This window comes from Lithobates pipiens, unplaced genomic scaffold (genome assembly GCF_037356315.1).
Source record: "Lithobates pipiens isolate NorthernLeopardFrog02 unplaced genomic scaffold, aLitPip1_a1.2 Scaffold_25, whole genome shotgun sequence".
Taxonomy (NCBI): Eukaryota; Metazoa; Chordata; class Amphibia; order Anura; family Ranidae; genus Lithobates; species Lithobates pipiens.
The window spans coordinates 172,715,783-172,734,250 of NW_027507787.1; the positions used below are offsets into that span (position 1 = coordinate 172,715,783).

The following is an 18,468-nucleotide window of genomic DNA, read 5'->3' on the forward strand; positions in this document are numbered from 1 at the left end:
GGCCCGACTCTCGGTGTGCGGTGCCGCCCCTGCGCAGATATATATATGTAAGTCTGTGGGTCGAATGTGCATTTGTGGGGGGTTCTCCATGTCTGTACATTTGTCTATCTCCCCCCTTTTTTTTTAATTAAAATTTTTTATTTATTTATTTTTTTATTTTTTATTATTATTTTTTTTTTTTATTAAAATATGGTTGTTTATTCTATCCATAGGCTACCACTACGGTGTTGCTCCTGACGAGTGGCTATAAGGTCACGAAACGCGTAGAGCTTTCAACTGCCGTTTTGTGTATACAATTTTCAACAAAGCATGAACGTTCCTTCTTGATATTTGTCCTTTTATTTTTGTGTTTTTTTCTTCTTTAAATGACGCTTCAATGTGTCATGTATTCATTTATAAATTGTGTTTATTGAACACTCAACTCTTCATATGTTTACTATTAAGTCCTTGTTGGAATGTGTATATATTGATGAAATAGAGAATATTAATTTATGATTGTGCAATAACATGTAAATATATGATTACCTGTATTTATTAAAAACTTGTTTTTTACCTAAAAAATTTTTTTGCCAAATTTTATGCTTCTGCCCCCGTGTGCCTCATATAAAGTCCCGCCTGTTGCTCTTTTCTTTTTTTAGATATTAAGGGTGTGCCAGTACCCGGACACACCCTTAAGTTAGCGGCCTTCGCGGATTATATTCTGCTATTTTTAAGTGACCTCTTGACATCAATACCAAACTTGCTCAAAGACTTTGAATTCTTCGGCCGAATTTCTAACTTAAAAATTAACTTCTCAAAATCAAATGCCCTTAACATATCCCTACCAAAGGAGTTAATCACACAATGTCAAAATTCCTTCCCGTTTACTTGGAAACAGGATGCCATAACCTACTTAGGGATACAACTGCCCTCGAAAACTCCAAGATTTATTCTCAGCTAATTTTCTTCCTCTGTCCCGTACCATAACTGCAGATTTACGCAATTGGGATAGACCCCACTTTTCTTGGTTTGGCTGGGCAGCCATTCTTAAAATGAACGTACTCCCACGGGTTCTCTACCTCCTACAAATTATCCCAATCCAGATCCCTTCCTCTTTTTTCCTAACTCTTAAACGCGCGTTCACTAAATTTCTTTGGAATCACAAACGTCCCTGAATAAATTACACCCAGCTTACAAAACCTAAAAACAAAGGAGGAATTGGCCTTCCGGAACCTTAAGAATTACTCTTTAGCTTGCCATTTAGTTAGAATAGTGGACTGGACAACACATGAAACAAATAAAGACTGGGTCATATTAGAGGACTCGTTTTCAAACATCCCACTTAAATCCACACCCTGGATCTTGCCCTCCCATATCCCTAAAACATTAAAAGAACATCCTCTGATCGGAGCAACGCTAAATATTTTCAGGGAAGCGGTTAGAAGATTTAAAATTTCCTCTAACCCAGGACCTTTAACACCTCTTCGGCTTAACCCCGCTTTTCTTCCCGGCATGTCCAGAGATTTTCTTAAAGAAGTATGGCCTTCTCAGGATATCCAAGCCCGTCAGTTCTTCAGAAATGGAGAACTTCTAGACCACACCTCTCTTCCCACTAACACGGAAAATCTTCCTATCCCTAGGTGGACTTATTTCCAACTACGACACTTCCTCAGGGCCACAGACCGAGATGAATCGCTATCTAGACAGCTGACTCCCTTTGAGACTTTATGCTCTCAATCATCACCTCAAAGACATTTAAACTCAGCAACCCACACTTTACTCTTCTCATCCCTCTCCCCGAAAGAAGGAAAAGCCTGTCAAGCATGGGAAGGGGAACTTCAACTACACTTCCATGAGGAGGAATGGGAAAGAATTCTACTAATTGCTCATAAAGGTTCCCTAAATGTAAATATCCAAGAAAACAATTTCAAACTCCTCTCCAGATGGTATCGAACACCTGACATTATCCACAAATTCTACTCGGAAGTTTCAAATAATTGCTGGAGGTGTCTCAACGAAGTGGGGACACTCTTGCATGTTTGGTGGACTTGCCCAAAAATCCAACAGTTCTGGACCCAGGTACACACCATAACCTCTTCAATTACAGGCCTTAACATAGAATACTCACCAGCTCGCATGATATTCCACCACACACACACACCCCTGCACATATTTACAGAAAATCCCTTAGCCTACATTTACTTAACGCCGCCAAGTTGTGCTCACTGAGGTTCCTCTGACGTCCCATCCATTCGCGAATGGCTCCATAGAGTGGAGAAGATAGCTGAGATGGAGGAGCTCATACACACAGCAAGGGACTCCCCACACAATTATGCCCAGACTTGGGAAAAATTGATGAGCTACTTAACCAATAGGCCGTTATTTAATAACAACAGTGCTGTAGACGCACACAACGCATCTACCTAATCTCTCTCTTCGCTCCTTCTTTAAGATTCTCATAACTAACCCTGAATGGAAAACACCTCACATCCTTACATAAAAAGGGAGAGAAGTCCAGACCAGTACAACTTATTAATATGCCAGATATCCATTTTCGTACATCACTCCATGTACTTGGAGCCTGGGGGAGACAGAGGAGACGCTTCCTTGCCCCATCCACTCTTTTTACCCCTTGCCCTTCCCCACCAACTCTTCACCCCACTCTTCTTTTCCTTATCCCCCCTTCCCCTTCCTTTTTTTTTTTCTTCTCTCTCTCTCCTACTATTCCCCTATTCCCTCTAAACACACTCTTCTTTTACTATGCCTTCTTACTAGTCATGACACTACAGATACAGACGTCCCAAACCAATGGAGAGCTAACCGACGACATATGACATTGGAACTATACCCCCGATTTAATTCCCGACGATCCCATCTATCGCCCACATGTGACAACCCCTAATACAATAGATATATCCATGCTGATTCATACCCCATTAACAGACGTCCACCTCCAACAGATTCATCTATACAGTCACCTGTTGCTCCGAGAGCCACGATGAGAGACCATTATAATATCCTCTCATATAAACACTATTTCAGGTAGGGGTTACCCCTACCCACTTAAGAATTCATAGGGAAAACCATGGCGGTTGTTAATGAAGAACTCTCTGTATTCTGCAGTTGTCATATGTATTGCATACATTATGTTATTATGTAACCCCATGTTACTGTTTTTTTTTCCCCGAAACTTCCAATAAAACTTTTATGGAAAAAAAAAAAATATCAACACAGAACACCTTCACTACAATAGCAGAGTTAATTGACACAAACAATCAAGGGTGAAAGACTCTTAGAGCCCACACTAGCCTTATTTACAATACACACATTATAGCAGGCAACAGACAGACAGGTGGCTGGAGTTGAAGACATCAGCATCTTCTAGGAGTCCCAACATAATGAAGCCGTCACTATTTATAAGGCATATACAGGGTTCCCAGAGTCTGTGTTTTGCGGGGACATAGACTTGAATCCAAAGTAACATTACTTCAAGGTCCCCAGGCATACACCTCACAAGGAGTATTGTTCCCTTAAAATCGAGGGCCCATAATCAGTAGCTAACATTCCATCCTCTCCAAAAGCCTCTGTGCTCGCTAGGTCTGTCACATAGGTCATTGGAGTTACAATATGCAACAAAGGATTCTATGATCCTAGACCACTTTTATGTTGTTAATATACTGTCCATAGTAAATATGTGCAGAGAAAGGGTTGTTATGCCAGATGGACTTATGCTCCCATAGGCTCATGGCCAAGTTGGCATAACTGGGGGCAAAATTTGCCCCATATCTGTCCCTTTTATCTGTACAAAAAAATACCCATTAAATTTAAAATTGTGTGTTAGGCTGAAATGGGTAGCCTCCACAAAGAAGTTTGCCTGTTTGGCGTTAAGTAGTGGATCATGAGCAAGAAAATGTTGTACTGCACAAAGCCCCACCTCATGGGGTATCAATGTTTACAGGGAATTTACATCTAATGACAGCCACTAGTATGTGGATTCCCATGTATATTTCTTGAGCATATGCAGTAGATGGATACCCTCACAGATATAGGCAAGAAGACCCTGGGCTAGGGGCTGGATTAAGTGGTCAATATGGACAACAAAGTAACTTGTAACCCTTTCTATAGCTGCAACTATGGGACACCCTGGAGGGTTAACTAGATCCTTTTGGATTTTGGGTAAATGGTAAAAAATAGGGCATCTTGTAAAAATCTTTATTTAGAAAAGCAACTTCTGTTTTCTTGATTTATGCACTGAATGCCCTATTGACTAGTGCATGTGCTTCCTCGCTAAAATGGGATCATGGCAAAGTATGACCAGTATTCTGGTTGAATAATAACTGTGTGTCCTTCTTAAGCTGGTGCCATTTATCCTGTACCACAACCCCCCCACCTTTGTCAACTGGTTTGATAATGAAATCGTAGTTCTTGGATAGGTTATTTAAAGCCTGTCTCTCCATTTTAGTGAGATTAGAAGATTAGATGGTGTGAGGGACCTGAAGTCTTGTTACACTTGCGTAACATTTCAGAATAAAATACCTGATAGAAACTCTGTATATATCTTTGTATCTTTCTGATGAATATACTTAAGCTTACAAATAAGGTAATGGGGTTGGGATATGAGAGAGAGCAAAATTCAATCCTTTATTAAGAAGGGAAAAATCATTCATGGATGGGTGGAGAGGTTAAAAAGCTTTAGAGTCTGACGGCTTTTTCTTTTCCTCTTGTGTCTATTTGCCCCCCTCCCCCTCCTACCTTTTCTCCTCTCCTAGTTTTCTTTTTGGGGCGGATAGGGGCAAGTGCTTAAAAAAATCTGAACTACCTGCTGTAGAATTGTTTGGCGGATTTGTGAACCAAGTTCTGACTATTGGACGTGGCACTAAGTGCAACTGATGTTGCAGAGGGATTGCTCTCTTAGGCCTTGGTACAGATGGTGGTAAGTGCATGCCAATTCTCAGACTGGCAGTAGGGGTAGCGTGACCAGGTTGTTCTCCCTCTAAGTTTGATGGTGGGTGAGATGAAACCTCCTTGGAAGTCCTAATATGATGTGGATGGGGTGGAGACTCTTTCTGTTGGGTATTGGAGTCAACGGGCTGGTTAGATGATTGTATGTCTGAGTATGAGAACTGGGGTTTTGGTTTATTTTCTTACTCCTAACACAACGTTTAGGAACAGGCATGGGCGTCCGCAGAACTTTTTACAAGGGGGGGCATCATTTTAAGGCCACTCATGCTCCGCCCCTTTTTGACAATCTTATAAAAATCTTTCCACTGGTAATACATATGTGTTATATAACAGATAATTCATCTTCACTTTGTATTGGAAGTTACTCTGGCGGCTGTGTTCCATGCCCATATAGCCTAGAGAATGTACATCTTTTTATATTGCAATACATCTGTTGTGGCCATATTTTGATCTCATACTGTCACTGTATAGACTGTTTTCATAAAGATAAAAATATGGCAACAACAGATGTATTGCAATGTAAAAAGATGTACATTCTCTAGGCTATCTGGGCATGGTATGCAGCCACCTGAGTAACCTTGCGGACGCCCATGCTTTCAAAAACCAGCCCTGGAAAAAATTCCATACCAGCCTCACAGCATTATTATACCAGCCCAACAGCATAACGTCATTATTTTCTTGTTCATGAAAGGGAAAACCATACATTTTACCAGTTAATAGTGGTAAGTGATCAATCATCAAGGAGGACCCCAGGAACTCAGAACGTGGGGGGGGGGCACCTTCTGCAGAAAGAATACTCGAAGGTAAGGGGGGTGGGTTACTAATAAAAGGAGGAAACCCTTTATATCAGTGCCCCTTACATTATCGTATTCACTCCCCCCTTACATCAGTGACCCCCCCCCCCCCCGACTGGCCTGGCGGTGCTTTCACTGACCTCCTCTCAGGTGCACTGTTCAGGGCTCAATCAGTCGGCTCCAGCTTGGTGGCTCTGGTTTTATCCTATAGTCTCCTGTCCACAGTCCACACAAGTCTGACTTCTCCCATGACCCCCATCCTGGTGGTGCTCCCACTCTTGACTTCTCTCCAGACTCCCTCAGAGACTGCAGACATGCTACAGGAGATGGTCAGAGACTGCAAACTTGATGCAAGAGCTCAATGCAGCCTCACCAGTGCCCATCAAATGCAGCCTCACTGTGTCCATCAAATGCAGCCTCACTGTGTCCATCAAATGCAGCTTTACTGTGCCGTGAATGCAGCCTCACTGTGTCCATCATTGCAGCCCCTCCTGTGCCCCATGTCCCAGTCTGCAGTCCCTGTCTGTGGGAAGGTGTGTTGTTGATGCTTGGTACGGTACCTTGCATGCCAGCAGGATATCCATTATGGCCAGCAGCAGGCAGGGCCTGTTCTCGTTTTGGATGGGGACTGTGCTCCTTCCAGAGGATCTGTCTGCTGTGAGATGGAGTGGTCCCTGGCCACCTGGACCTTCAGCTGTCCTCATTTTCCAGCCCCAGTCAGCCTGTCCTCTGGTCCTGGGGAAGTGGAGAGCACTGCGTGGGAGTTGGAGAGAAGGGGGAGCAAAGAGTACTGGCGGGGTTGGAGAACACATGGGTGGGGGCAAAGAGCGAGGGGGAGTGGAGAACACAGGGGTGGGGAGCAGAGAGTGCTGGGGGGGAACTTGAGAGCACTGGGGGGGCAATAAGAACAGGGGTAGAGAGCACGGTAGGCTGAGAGCACTGGGGGGGCTAAGAGTGTGGGGTGGTGAAGAGCACTGGGGGGGAGAAAAACAGGGGTGGAGAGCACGGGGGCTGGAGAGTATAAAGAGCAGGGGGGAGTGGAGAGCAATGGGGGGGGAGCTTGAGAGCACCAGTGGGGGCCAGAAAGAACAGGGGTGGAAAGCACGGGGGCCTGGAGAGCACTATGGGGGGTGGAGAGCACTGGTAGGGTTGGAGAGCACATGGGTGGGGGCAAAATGCAGGGGGAGTGGAGAGTACAGGGGTGGGGAGTGGAGAGTGCTGGGGGGAGCCAAAAAGAACAGGGGTGGAGAGCACAGAGGGTAGAGAGCACTGGGGGGCTGGAGAACACCAGGGGGGCAGAAAGAACAGGGGTGTGGAGACTGGGGGGCTGGAGAGCACTGGGATGGGGGCTGGAGAGTGATGGGGAGAGCTGAAGAGCACTGGGGGGAGAAAGAACAGGGGGGAGATCACTGGGGGGAGTGGAGAGCACTGGGCAGAGAGCACTGGGGTGGGAAAGAACAGGGGGAGAGCACTGGGGGGGAGGAGAGCACTGGGGGGGAGGAGAGCACTGGGGGGAAGAGCACTGGGGGAGAGCACTGGGGAGGAGAACAGGGGGAGAGCACGGAGGGGAGAGGACTGGGGGGAGTGAAGAGCACTGTGGGGGGGTGGGAACGGGGGGAGCACTGGGCGGAGTGGAGAGCACTGGGGGGAACAGGGGGGAGAGCACTGGGGGGGGGGGGGGGTGGGGGGGGAGAGCACTGGGATGGTGGCTAGAGAAGGATGGGGAGAGCTGGAGAGCAGGGGGAGCATCAAGAACTGGGGAGGAGAAAACTGGGGGGGCAGGAGAGTGTGGTGGAGGAGAGTACTGGGGGGACAAGGGGGAGAGCACTGGGGGAGTGGAGAGCACTGTGGGGGGGGGCACTGGGGGGTGAACGGGGGGAGTGGAGGGGGAGAGCAGGGGGGGCAGCAAGAACAGGGGAGGAGAGAACTGGGGGGGCAGGAGAGTGTGGTGGTGGAGGAGAGCACTGGGGGGGCAGGAGAGTGTGGTGGTGGAGGAGAGCACTGGGGGGGCAGGAGAGTGCGGTGGTGGAGGAGAGCACTGGGGGGGGGGACAGGAGAGTGTGGTGGTGGAGGAGAGCACTGGGGGGGCAGGAGAGTGTGGTGGTGGAGGAGAGCACTGGGGGGCAGGAGAGTGTGGTGGAGGAGAGCACTGGGGGGGGGGGGCAGGAGAATGTGGTGGTGGAGGAGAGCACTGGGGGGGGGCAGGAGAGTGTGGTTGTGGAGGAGAGCACTGGGGGGGCAGGAGAGTGCAGTGGTGGAGGAGAGCACTGGAGGGGGGGCAGGAGAGTGTGGTGGTGGAGGAGAGCACGGGGGGGCAGGAGAGTGTGGTGGAGGAGAGCACTGGGGGGCAGGAGAGTGTGGTGGAGGAGATCACTGGGGGGGCAGGAGAGTGTGGTGGTGGAGGAGAGCACTGGGGGGGGCAGGAGAGTGTGGTGGTGGCAGGAGAGTGTGGTGGAGGAGAGCACTGGGGGGGGAGCAGGAGAGTGTGGTGGTGGAGGAGAGCACTGGGGGGGCAGGAGAGTGTGGTGGTGGAGGATAGCACGGGGGGGGCAGGAGAGTGTGGTGGAGGAGAGCACTGGGGGGGCAGGAGAGTGTGGTGCAGGAGAGCACTGGGGGGGGGCAGGAGAGTGTGGTGGTGGAGGAGAGCACTGGGGGGGGCAGGAGAGTGTGGTGGTGGAGGAGAGCACGGGGGGCAGGAGAGTGTGGTGGAGGAGAGCACTGGTGGGGGCAGGAGAGTGTGGTGGAGGAGAGCACGGGGGGGGGCAGGGAGCACAAGGTGAACTGGGGACAGTAAAATAAGTTGGATAGGAGACACCCTGCAGCCCCCCCCGATCCTCCTATCCAGGCCCTGTGGCACACAGGGCAGCTGTACCTGCAGCATCTCCTCCTATGGATAAAAGTGCTGGCTGGTTGTGTACGGCGGCGGTCGCTCTGTAACATGGCCCCGCCCCCCCAGACCGGCTCGTGTGATAGGCGGAATTTTGATTCTCTCTACTCTCACACAAGCAGGTCTGGGGGGGCGGGGCCATGTTACAGAGTGGCCGCCGAACACAGAGGCAGCCCGCTCTGTGATCCAGAGGAGAGAGCGGAGGATGCAGCCGCCAGCGGACTCGGTAAAAAAAATGCAGCATGGCGGCGGCTGCAACACCTTGGGGATTCCAAGGGGGGCACTAGCCCCCTGCTGCGGACGCCCATGCCTGCTGATCATATAAAATACATATTTTTACGTAAAACAGATTTTGTGCCAGCTGACAAAACCTTTAACTAGATATTAAAATTACATGTGCACTCTTTATATGAAACCACAGTTTATTTTAGATGGAACGAGCCTATGTAACTTGGAATTTTTGTTTTAATACATATATAGTTATCGTGGTGAAGGGACTGTTGCAAAACTGGCCATGATTGAAGTGGGTATTCTCTCCGGATTCCTTCCAGTTAAAAGCAGCTTGAAGAAGGTACCATGTAGCCACACATTTCTTTCAAATCTGAAAATGATGAAATAGTGTTACTATATACTGTATATACTAAATGCTGCAATGACTTGAAACATACGCCAAGTATGAGCTGGCAAATAAGGTATGTCTTAACCAACATACCTTATATGGTGGCTGGTATTAGCACCTTCTAGTGTCCAACTAGTGTAGATAAATTTATTTGGTTGAGTCATGGTAGTTGTGTGAATCTGTAATTGGGTAGGGTTACTATAGGTCAGGCTGGAGGGTTCTACAGGGTGGGTCTCTGGTGCCCTCCATTAGTTATATAAGCTTGGAGAAGCTTCTGGACTTTAGTGAGTGAAGAGTAGGAGGTCCTGATCTGCACATTTGAGGGAATCTGGCCAATCCCCAGGCAGAAGGCCCTGGCAGGGTGACTGGATCAGCCATTAAATATTGTGGATCCTGACCAGCAGTGGAGTCAGTTGGAAGATGGTGTGCTGAGTGGGGTGCATGGGGGGTTCTGCCTCCAGGCTGGGAGCTGAGGAAAGAAAGGAGAGGACTCCTAAGAGAGGTACCCCCATTACCTTTGGGTCTTGTGCAGAGGACATCCTGGCTGACATGGAAAGATCTGGATCAGTAGGAGGCCTGCACAGAAGTCTTGTACCTTAGCACACCCATGGGCATACAAGGGGAGAGACTGCCAGATGTAGCATACATTCCAGGGACAGCGTTGAGCTAAATTCCAATCCCTTGTCCTGGGGCCGCCTTCAAGGCAGCCAGGTGGGCTGGTAGTATTCGCATGAGTCAGAATTGTATGAGGCTCTACTGAGGAGACACAATACTCCTACGTACAGTTTGGAATTTTGTGCTATTTAACTAAAGGGGACTGAGAGCTCCTGGTTCCTAAAAAGAAACTTTGCCAGTGGCAGTGATCCATAGAGACTGCAAATATTCTGGGGGGAGTACAGTCCAAGATCTTCATGTTTGTGTAAATAGAGAAGGAAGTTTGTCCTAGCCTGTAGTTTTTTAAATCAAGTTGTTATCCAAGTTGTTTCCCCAATAAAACAACAAAAACAAAACCATATACCGATTACTTGGTCTTTGTCTGAATGCAAGTTGTAAATGCATGTTGCCTGGCTATGAAGGAATAGGGGGATCAGAAATCCAGGGGCTCCTGCGGGGAAGCACTATATGTACATAACATAATTTGCTATTTTGTAGCATAAGCTTAACAGGCACAACACCATTTTTGCCAAGCCGCTGGTGTTTCAAAAGTCTATAAGGGCTGTTTGTGTATTTCTGATATGCTACTGAATCAGTTACTTGTGTGCCCCTATGTGCCCCTCACTGAGATCTAGCTAGACTCTACAGATGTTGCTTGCTATGCTTACCCTAAACAATGAATAATCCCTGTACGTGTTTAATATGTTTTTTTCCTAAGATGGTCAGCCCCATCTAGTGGCCATAATGCAGTATTTTCTTGATTGGGGTATTTCAGGAAAGCACCACATTATGGCCACTAGGTAGAGCTCATAGGAAATAAACATATTAGAGACATTTACACCGCAAATTTCTTTTCTAAACAGACGTCCAGGCATCCATGTAATTTAATGTAAGGCATTACTTGTACGGCATGCTCCCTGATTGGTGCATCACCATCTGAGCTAACTCAGGATCAGTTACTGTGCCCGCAATGTTGTATTACTGGTTTAGATGAAAGAGAACAATATATAGATATCTATAGTATGTGTGTGTGTTATTTGCACTGTTCTTTTGCGCTTTTAATTTTATTGTAGTTGGAGAAGAATAAATCTGCAGTTGGAAGAATTGAAGCTACACAAGATAAAGTGACCATCTATGTGCATAAGGTATTATTTTATTTGTTCATGCTGAAAGTACAGGGTCAGCACACTCACAGCTAAAACCAATTTCCATAAGTAGACGTAGTATATCAATTTATATACTCATTTTCGGTGCTGAGATCACTGCTTTTATGCTGGCTGCTTCCTGTGTACATTATTTTTGTATTTATTTAGTCTTCCTATGATATATTAGGTGGAGCGCACTAGTTTTTCCTTTATACATAAGTAGACGAACCTCCAAAACAAAGGAAAAAAAATACTGAAATATATACCCGTTTCTCATGGCTGCTCCCTATCAAAGCTAGGAGGGCTACAAGCTGTATCATAGCACCAGATGTATAAAGCCTCCTAGCAAGTTATCATAGATCTGTGGGTGCAATTGTAAAATGTCACATGCTCTTAAAGATACTAATATTAGCAAAAAATATAGTAATAGTGTTAAATAGAACATACAATGGATTTAAAGTGAAAATAAACTTGTTTGTAGATATTATTTTACAAAGAAAGCAGTGTCGGCTGGTGCTAAATATTTTGGAGGCAGCAAACCAGTGCCAAACTCCCCCCCCCCTCCCCTACCGGGGGAAGACAGACAGGAAGTCAGTGGTCCGGTCCCAGGTGAAAGGCACAGCTCCTCTGTCACCAGCACAGATTAATAATTACACAGGTTCCTGGGCAGCTATTCAGCCTGGTGCCAGCTGACAAGTGACACACACCCACTTCTGAGACTTCCATCTCCGATGACCAGATGTGGGGACCAGTAGCACTTATATGGATTCCCTCCCCCGCAGCCCCGGACCAAGAGGGCTGATCGCAGGCTGCATGCTCTAACCTTGATCTGCTGCTGGTGACAGGTCCTCCTTCAGCTACAGCCCAAACACCATCCAGTAAGAGCAGAGGCTCTAGGAAAGTCCAAGAGTAGCCTGGGAGCAGGACAGCCTCTGATCAGTCAGCACTCCCTCTCCTGTGCTCTCCTCCCCTCCACCTATCCTCCTCCCAGCCAATTGAGTGACGGGTCATGGGGCCAGGTTCCTGATTGGCCAGGAAGAGAACCTGGAAGACAATGGCGAATAATAATTCGCTATTGTCACCCAACTGGATGGGCTGGGGCGCAGTGCTCTGCACCCCATGTCCACCCTTTTTTGAAGCCTCTGGTTCTAATCATGTGCTTACCCTGCAGGTAGATTGAGGATCGGGTGCATTGGGGGGTGGTGCCCCTGCGCCCTGTATGGACGGGCCACCACTGAAAGAAAACCAAAACTATCAAGCAAGAACATACAAACCACATGACCCCAGGAAGGCACCTCTCTTATTGTAAAGTTCCAAGTGCAGTGGGGTTGTTGTGACAAACTAGGAGCGCAAAGAGAGAGCACACAGGTGCAAATCGCACGAAAACCTGACTGGTGGGCCTTTGTTGGGAGACTTGTGTGTACAGGAGAGGTGGTGCTGGGACATTACATGAATAAGCAGTTCACGGAGTAGGAAAGAGCACAAAATAGAGTTTAACAGTTCGCAAAGTAACAATGGGCACAACACGGATAAGCGGTCCCTGGAGTTGCAATGGGCACAGCACGGATAAACCGTTTCTGGAGTAGCAATGGGTAGGAATGTGTTACAGAGCTGTGTTGAAGCTGGTAATGTGGAAGGAACTGTGAGATTTTAATAATCTATCAATGGTGCAGAGTTGTCTAAGGTTGCCAAGATTTTTTTCAATAGCATGGGTGAAATTATTTGATCTAGCAGTCTCAATTTTACTCTTATAGACACAAATGGTCCTTCCAAACCTGATAATGGACAGTCAGGTGGACCGGCTCCAACCAGGGTTTATCCCTCTATCCTAATTAGAGTCCCTTTTCCTGAGCTCAGCGATATAATTTTAATGATAAAAGGTAGAGATTTTTTTTAAATGTTGCTTGTATATTGTACCATGTCAGGAATTTATTCAGACAGTGTAAAATTTTATAATCTAATCTAATCTGCTCTGTTCTTTCACAGCTCACACGAGAGCCTATCACCTTAGTTATCTCAATGAAACAAGAGGAACAAGTGAACAATCTACAACCTGCAATTGTGCAGGTCTATGATTACTCTAATCCAGGTACATAACAACATACAGGTTCTTCCAAACCTTACATAATAGTGTAAGATCTGTCATTTTTCACAAGCACAACTAGAATGGTTCTTCCTGCTGGAGTATTCAGCGCATTTGTGGCCATGCCAATCCTAACATGATCTTCTTTCTTTGTGTTGTAGATAAGTTTGCTGTTGCCGAGTATAATTCTCCCTGCATTACAGGTACTTATTGTATTTTTTTTATATTTATTTCCATTTTATACTGGATCATTTTCTGTTATACCTCCTGAAGGTCAATCCCCATAGAATCTCCAGCAAAACACAGACCTAAAGCCCCGTACACACGAGCGGACTTTTCAACATCCAAAGTCCGACGGAATGATGCAACGGACTTTTGATTCACAAAAGTCTGACGGACTTTAGAAAATGGAACATGCTTCAAATTTTTCAGACGGAACTCCGCCGGACCCAGTTCCTACCAAAAAATTGCTCGTGTGTATGCTATTCCGACGGACTAAAACCGACGCTAGGGCAGCTATTGGCTACTGGCTATGAACTTCCTTATTCGAGTCCAGTCGTACGTCATCACGTTCGAATCCGTCGGAGTTTGGTGTGATTGTGTGTGGCCAAGTCCGCTCAGTCGAAAAGTCCGTCAGAACTCTGTCGGAACTCCGGCAGAACTCCGGCAGAACTCCTTCGGAAGTCTGTCGGACATAAATCCTCTCGTGTGTACGGGGCTTAAAGGTTCTAAATGTATAAGTGTAAATGGGCCACATATTCACACATTTTCTCCTTAATCACGAAGTAATGATCTGGTGATGGATGTCCTGTTACAAATAAGCAATCTTGATACTGTTTATCAAACATGTCTGTGCTCATTACCTACAAGGAAGGGGTCATCATAGGGCAGTGACAATTCTGCAAGTTACTAGTAGATTAGAGGTGTCTTCATGTAGAGCTATAGTGCCAGTTCCTGGTGAACTACCGAACTTCAGCCACACAAATATACCTATGAGAAATTGGAGCCCGCATTCAAAGATTTAAAATGCATGCATACATTATGTGATAGAGCTACTATTAACATTTACAGCTCTGTATTAAATATTATGTAGCACTGACCCCCGAAGGAGCTGCTGATATTTGATTGGGCCTGTACTCTGCTCTCTTACCCCTAAACAAATTGGCTCAACCCGCTTGACACAGCTATATGACAGTGTTGATGTGAAGCTTTTACAACAAAGAACAATCCCACAATAACAATGTGCATATAATAAACCTTGATCGCTACCTGGGCATCCGTTGTTTCACCTATTAGGAGAATGAATAAACTTCACACCAATTATGATTAACCAGAATGTAATTTTACTTAGACTGGTTTAAAACAGTGGTTACAATAAACTGTATCAACATCCAAACTTAATGTGATAATGCAATGGGTATTCACAAAGTATTAACACTTAAACTTTCCTTGAATAACCCCTGCAAGCACGTCTCCAAGTGGCACTAGTGTCCAGCGTGACAATGCCTTCACTCTGGACACCTTCCCACTTCCAGTGCGCCCAACTAAGCACACTAACACAAGGATATAAAACACAGTGCAGTACAATTACTGAAGGGCTCCCCCTTGAGGTATGATGCAGTCCTTTACTACTGTAAATGAAACACAAAGTCTCCCAGTGTAGAGTGTAATTTTTGATCTTCTTTCTTCTGCTAGCTATTATACTGTAGTGTCTGTAATCCAAGTATTTAACAAGTACTGAAGTGGTATAAAGTGGAGAGTGGTAACAATTCCTGCTCTGCAACACACTTATAAATGTCTCTGTGTGTAGATAATGCCTTAACCGTCAGTCACCTATCAGTGAACTATAGGCTTGAGGCCTGATTGAACTCAGTCTATAGGGATGAGACCTCTGCTGTAGAACTGTAGGTCTCCGCATCACTGTGCAATCAGTCTAAGTGTATTAGGTGTGTTAAATAACTTCTGGACGTCTGCCCTCTCACCACACCAGGCCTGGACTGCTGGATGCCTCCTCGGTGGTCCCCGTCCTGCTGGCAGCCAGCACCGTCACGCTGCTCTGCTCTGCAAGATGACCAGAATCTTTGCTTTGCTCCGCCAGGTGTTCTGAGTCCTCAGATCTGGTCCAGCACTCTGTAGAAAGGCACAGTCAGTGAGTGCTGTTCTGCTCCACACAGTGCAGGCCGCGCCCTCTGGAACAATCCCGTACAGATCCTTGCAGGCAGGCCATGCATCCAGAAGAGAAAGAAAATGGCCGCTGGGCATTTTATTACCTACCCAGCATGCAGTTCAGTCACTCAGTGTTCATGGGTAGGTGAGTGGGCATTGTGGGTAGGTGAGTCCTTTTACAAAGTAAATAAGCGAATCACTTCCTGCCTAGCTGTTATGAGAAAGTTAAAACAAGTCTCTTTCCTTATACCAGTAGAGGGAGCCAAATACTAATCTAACATCATTGCCTATTGTACAACATTACATGGCAAAAATACCAGCGCTACAATTATTAACACAGAAAATTAGATGTCTGACAGCTAAAACGAAATTGCTGCCATTGAAAAAAGGCAGTGTAATGAATGGACCAGTATTTTTTCGAAAATTTAATTCACATAATAATTCCATTATCATCTACTGGATTTACTTTTTGATGAAGAATTGGCCCTTCCCAAGCTGCCTTGCTGCAAGATGGTAAGAGCAGCTCTGTCACAGGCATCAAGCTCTTCCCACTAAGTAAAACTCTCCCAATGTAATATTGTTGGGTATAGGAGTGTGCCAAGTGCTGCTCTCCCTCTCCAAAAATGCTAGTTTCTGGGCTGTCATCTGGTTTTAGTATGCTAAACCTTTGATATGAACAAGTTTACATTTAAAATTGAACTCCAATTAGAAGAAAAATGCTCCCTTGCAATGGGCATGCTTCTCTACTGCAAGAGTTAAATGTTTTCTTAGTTCTAAGGGTGCAAAAGGCACTTTTTATGTGATCTTCCACTCCTGCAGGTTTCCTGTAGGCAGGAAGCCTAGTCTGTGCATTCTATTCTCCCCTATGCTCCAGCAGTCACACGTCCTCTGACATCAAGTTCAATGCTTTTCCCTTAGCCTTACATTGGACCTGAGGTTGCTGAGGGGGACAGTCCAGTGCTGAAACATAGGAGACTAGAGGGAGAGCACCAGCTGCCATTCATAGCCATTCAGCCTACCCATACATAGTTTGCATCTCTATGGTGGGCCCAAGGGTAAGCATAACAGCCGGGTAATTAGCATTTTTAAAAGGATCCATCAGCTGTAGCAGTCCCAATATTTCCTTCAGTACAGGTCTCTAGTGACACTGAACCTGACTCCATTTTAAAAGTACCTTTTGCCTGCTGATTCAGTAGCTTTGGTCTTGAGGTCTCTGACCAACAAAAAAACTGTGCAGATCCAATTCGAATTTCACTAGCTACATACTTGTTTCAGGTTACTGACTCAGAACACTTTGAAACCATTATGGTGTGAAACTTCTAAAATCAATGCTCAATAAATACACTTTTATGAAATTCAGAGAGGATGGTAATTTATATTAAACCTTTCACTCTTCACAGGTTCCTAGAACAGAGATGACGTTCTTTAACTTCATCAAAAGACAATGAATTTTACATCTGACCTACAATATGTTAACAGCTTTTAATGGAATAAAAAATGAATTACTCTGGGAAATGTGTTATTCTATGCTTTATAATGGCTGTGTCACCCATGACAATGAATGAATGCCTTTTTTATTTTTTTTTATTTTTATTAACCGCTATTACATAAACAGATCTCATTGTAATGGGTAATATCAACATTTTACTGTGATTCTGAAAACATTTTGAGAATGCAGTTATCAGATCTTTCATTATAATACAGGTGCAGTGCACCCAGAAGTGATTTTTGTGTAGTGCTACCCCCACAGGAGCTGCTGGTGATTGAGTCCTCTGCTCTTTCTCTGGCCCTAGTTGGAACCCCACTCCTTCCGGCACCAACAGAATACCTTGGCTGGGAACTCCCAGCAGTCGCGCGAGAATGACACACACAGACTGTTAGAAAATAACCGATTGTATTGGCAGACCAAAGTGAAAAGGTAACACAGCAAATCAGTAGTTCAGCGTCAACACGTGAAAAAACAGAGTAATACAAATGCAATGCAGTTAACCCAGGTAGCTTTAAGAATTAACGCATTGTTTACTGCAGTATCCAAAGCATAAACAATAGCTCCTTGACTAACTGGGGGGGGGGGGGGCTAACAATAAGTATGGCAAGCTAGTTCACTTGGGGGCTTTCAGTCAAGTGGGGCTAGGCTTAATTCTGAGAGTTTGATACACTGCCAGCAACCCAGTTCTACCCCCAGGTAGGCCACAAGATCTGACCAATTCCTTGATGTTAACTTCTGCGGGCTCAGTTGAGTCCCTACAGCATTGGTGAGTGAAAGCAGTGCAATGCCTCTAGGGTGTAGAGTTCAGGAACAGTTAACTGAAAGGTAGACTCAGTCAGTGGGTATGCCTCTTTAAAGCCGCTAGGTAAAAGCAAACATGTATAAAGAAAGGGGAGTGCAACGTGGAGAGAAGATTGGAGGGAGCTAGTGTTGCGAGATATGCAACAATTTGAGATGTACCTAATTAAAGTTGGCAGTCTGGAGTAGTGGCAGCTTTACAGACGGTCTTTGGCATTTTTAGTTGCAGCTTTCGATAGTAAATTACAGCAAATGTGTTTGACTTCTATTGGGACACAGCGTCAATGTTGGGTAATGGCCTTGCTGGGTCTGTGTGACAGACAAAGAACTGGCTACTGAGTTTAGCAATTGTGTGGATCAGGGACCCACTTCCCCAGAAAAGTAATAGAGAAGAAATCCTCCAATGGGGGTCACTAGTTCTGGCAACCGGGGGGGGGGGGGGGTCCTCAAGGAATTCACTTAATTTGCAGGAATTTCCTCTCACCTTTTTGTACAAAGCAACCTAGAGCCTCTTCACTTTGGGTCCCCCACTGGCAGTCCTGGCTCCTCCCCCATGCCTAGTGCGCTACAATAGCAAGCTATGAAGGGACTCAAGTAGGCTCGCTCCAATGAATCTGACTGAATGTGAGCCAATGAAGAGAGAGAGATAAAGAATGCATTGGGGTAAAAAAAAAAAACTTCTACTTTTAGAACCACCTTAATGCAGTCTCTGTATTAGGGTAAAAAACCATCTGCGTGCAGCTCCCCCCTAAATGAAATACCTGAGCCTGATGTTGATTTACTGACTTGATTTGAGTTTATGGACACACAGAGCCAGGTTGGGAGCGAGCACACACAAGTACCAAGCCACTTGCTATGGGGGCACATGGCATGGGGAAGGAGCCAGGAGCGC

At 45.8% G+C, this 18,468-nt stretch overlaps 1 protein-coding gene across 4 annotated transcripts in view; it reads left to right on the forward strand.

Moving 5' to 3' along the window:
• The window catches only part of LOC143930665 (alpha-2-macroglobulin-like protein 1), a 311,800-nt gene extending 294,996 nt beyond the window's left edge, over positions 1 to 16,804 (forward strand). For 3 of the 4 annotated variants that reach the window (XM_077455166.1, XM_077455167.1, XM_077455169.1), the window contains 5 exons: positions 9,103 to 9,193; positions 10,969 to 11,040; positions 13,027 to 13,129; positions 13,285 to 13,326; positions 16,690 to 16,804. In XM_077455166.1, coding sequence (XP_077311292.1) covers positions 9,103 to 9,193; positions 10,969 to 11,040; positions 13,027 to 13,129; positions 13,285 to 13,326; positions 16,690 to 16,697 — 316 coding nt within the window. In that variant the 3' untranslated portion in view covers positions 16,698 to 16,804. Of the gene's footprint in view, positions 1 to 212; positions 327 to 9,102; positions 9,194 to 10,968; positions 11,041 to 13,026; positions 13,130 to 13,284; positions 13,327 to 16,689 lie in introns of those variants that run through there. The other variant, XM_077455168.1, reaches the window with a different exon arrangement.
• The last annotated feature ends 1,664 nt before the right edge of the window (positions 16,805 to 18,468 follow it).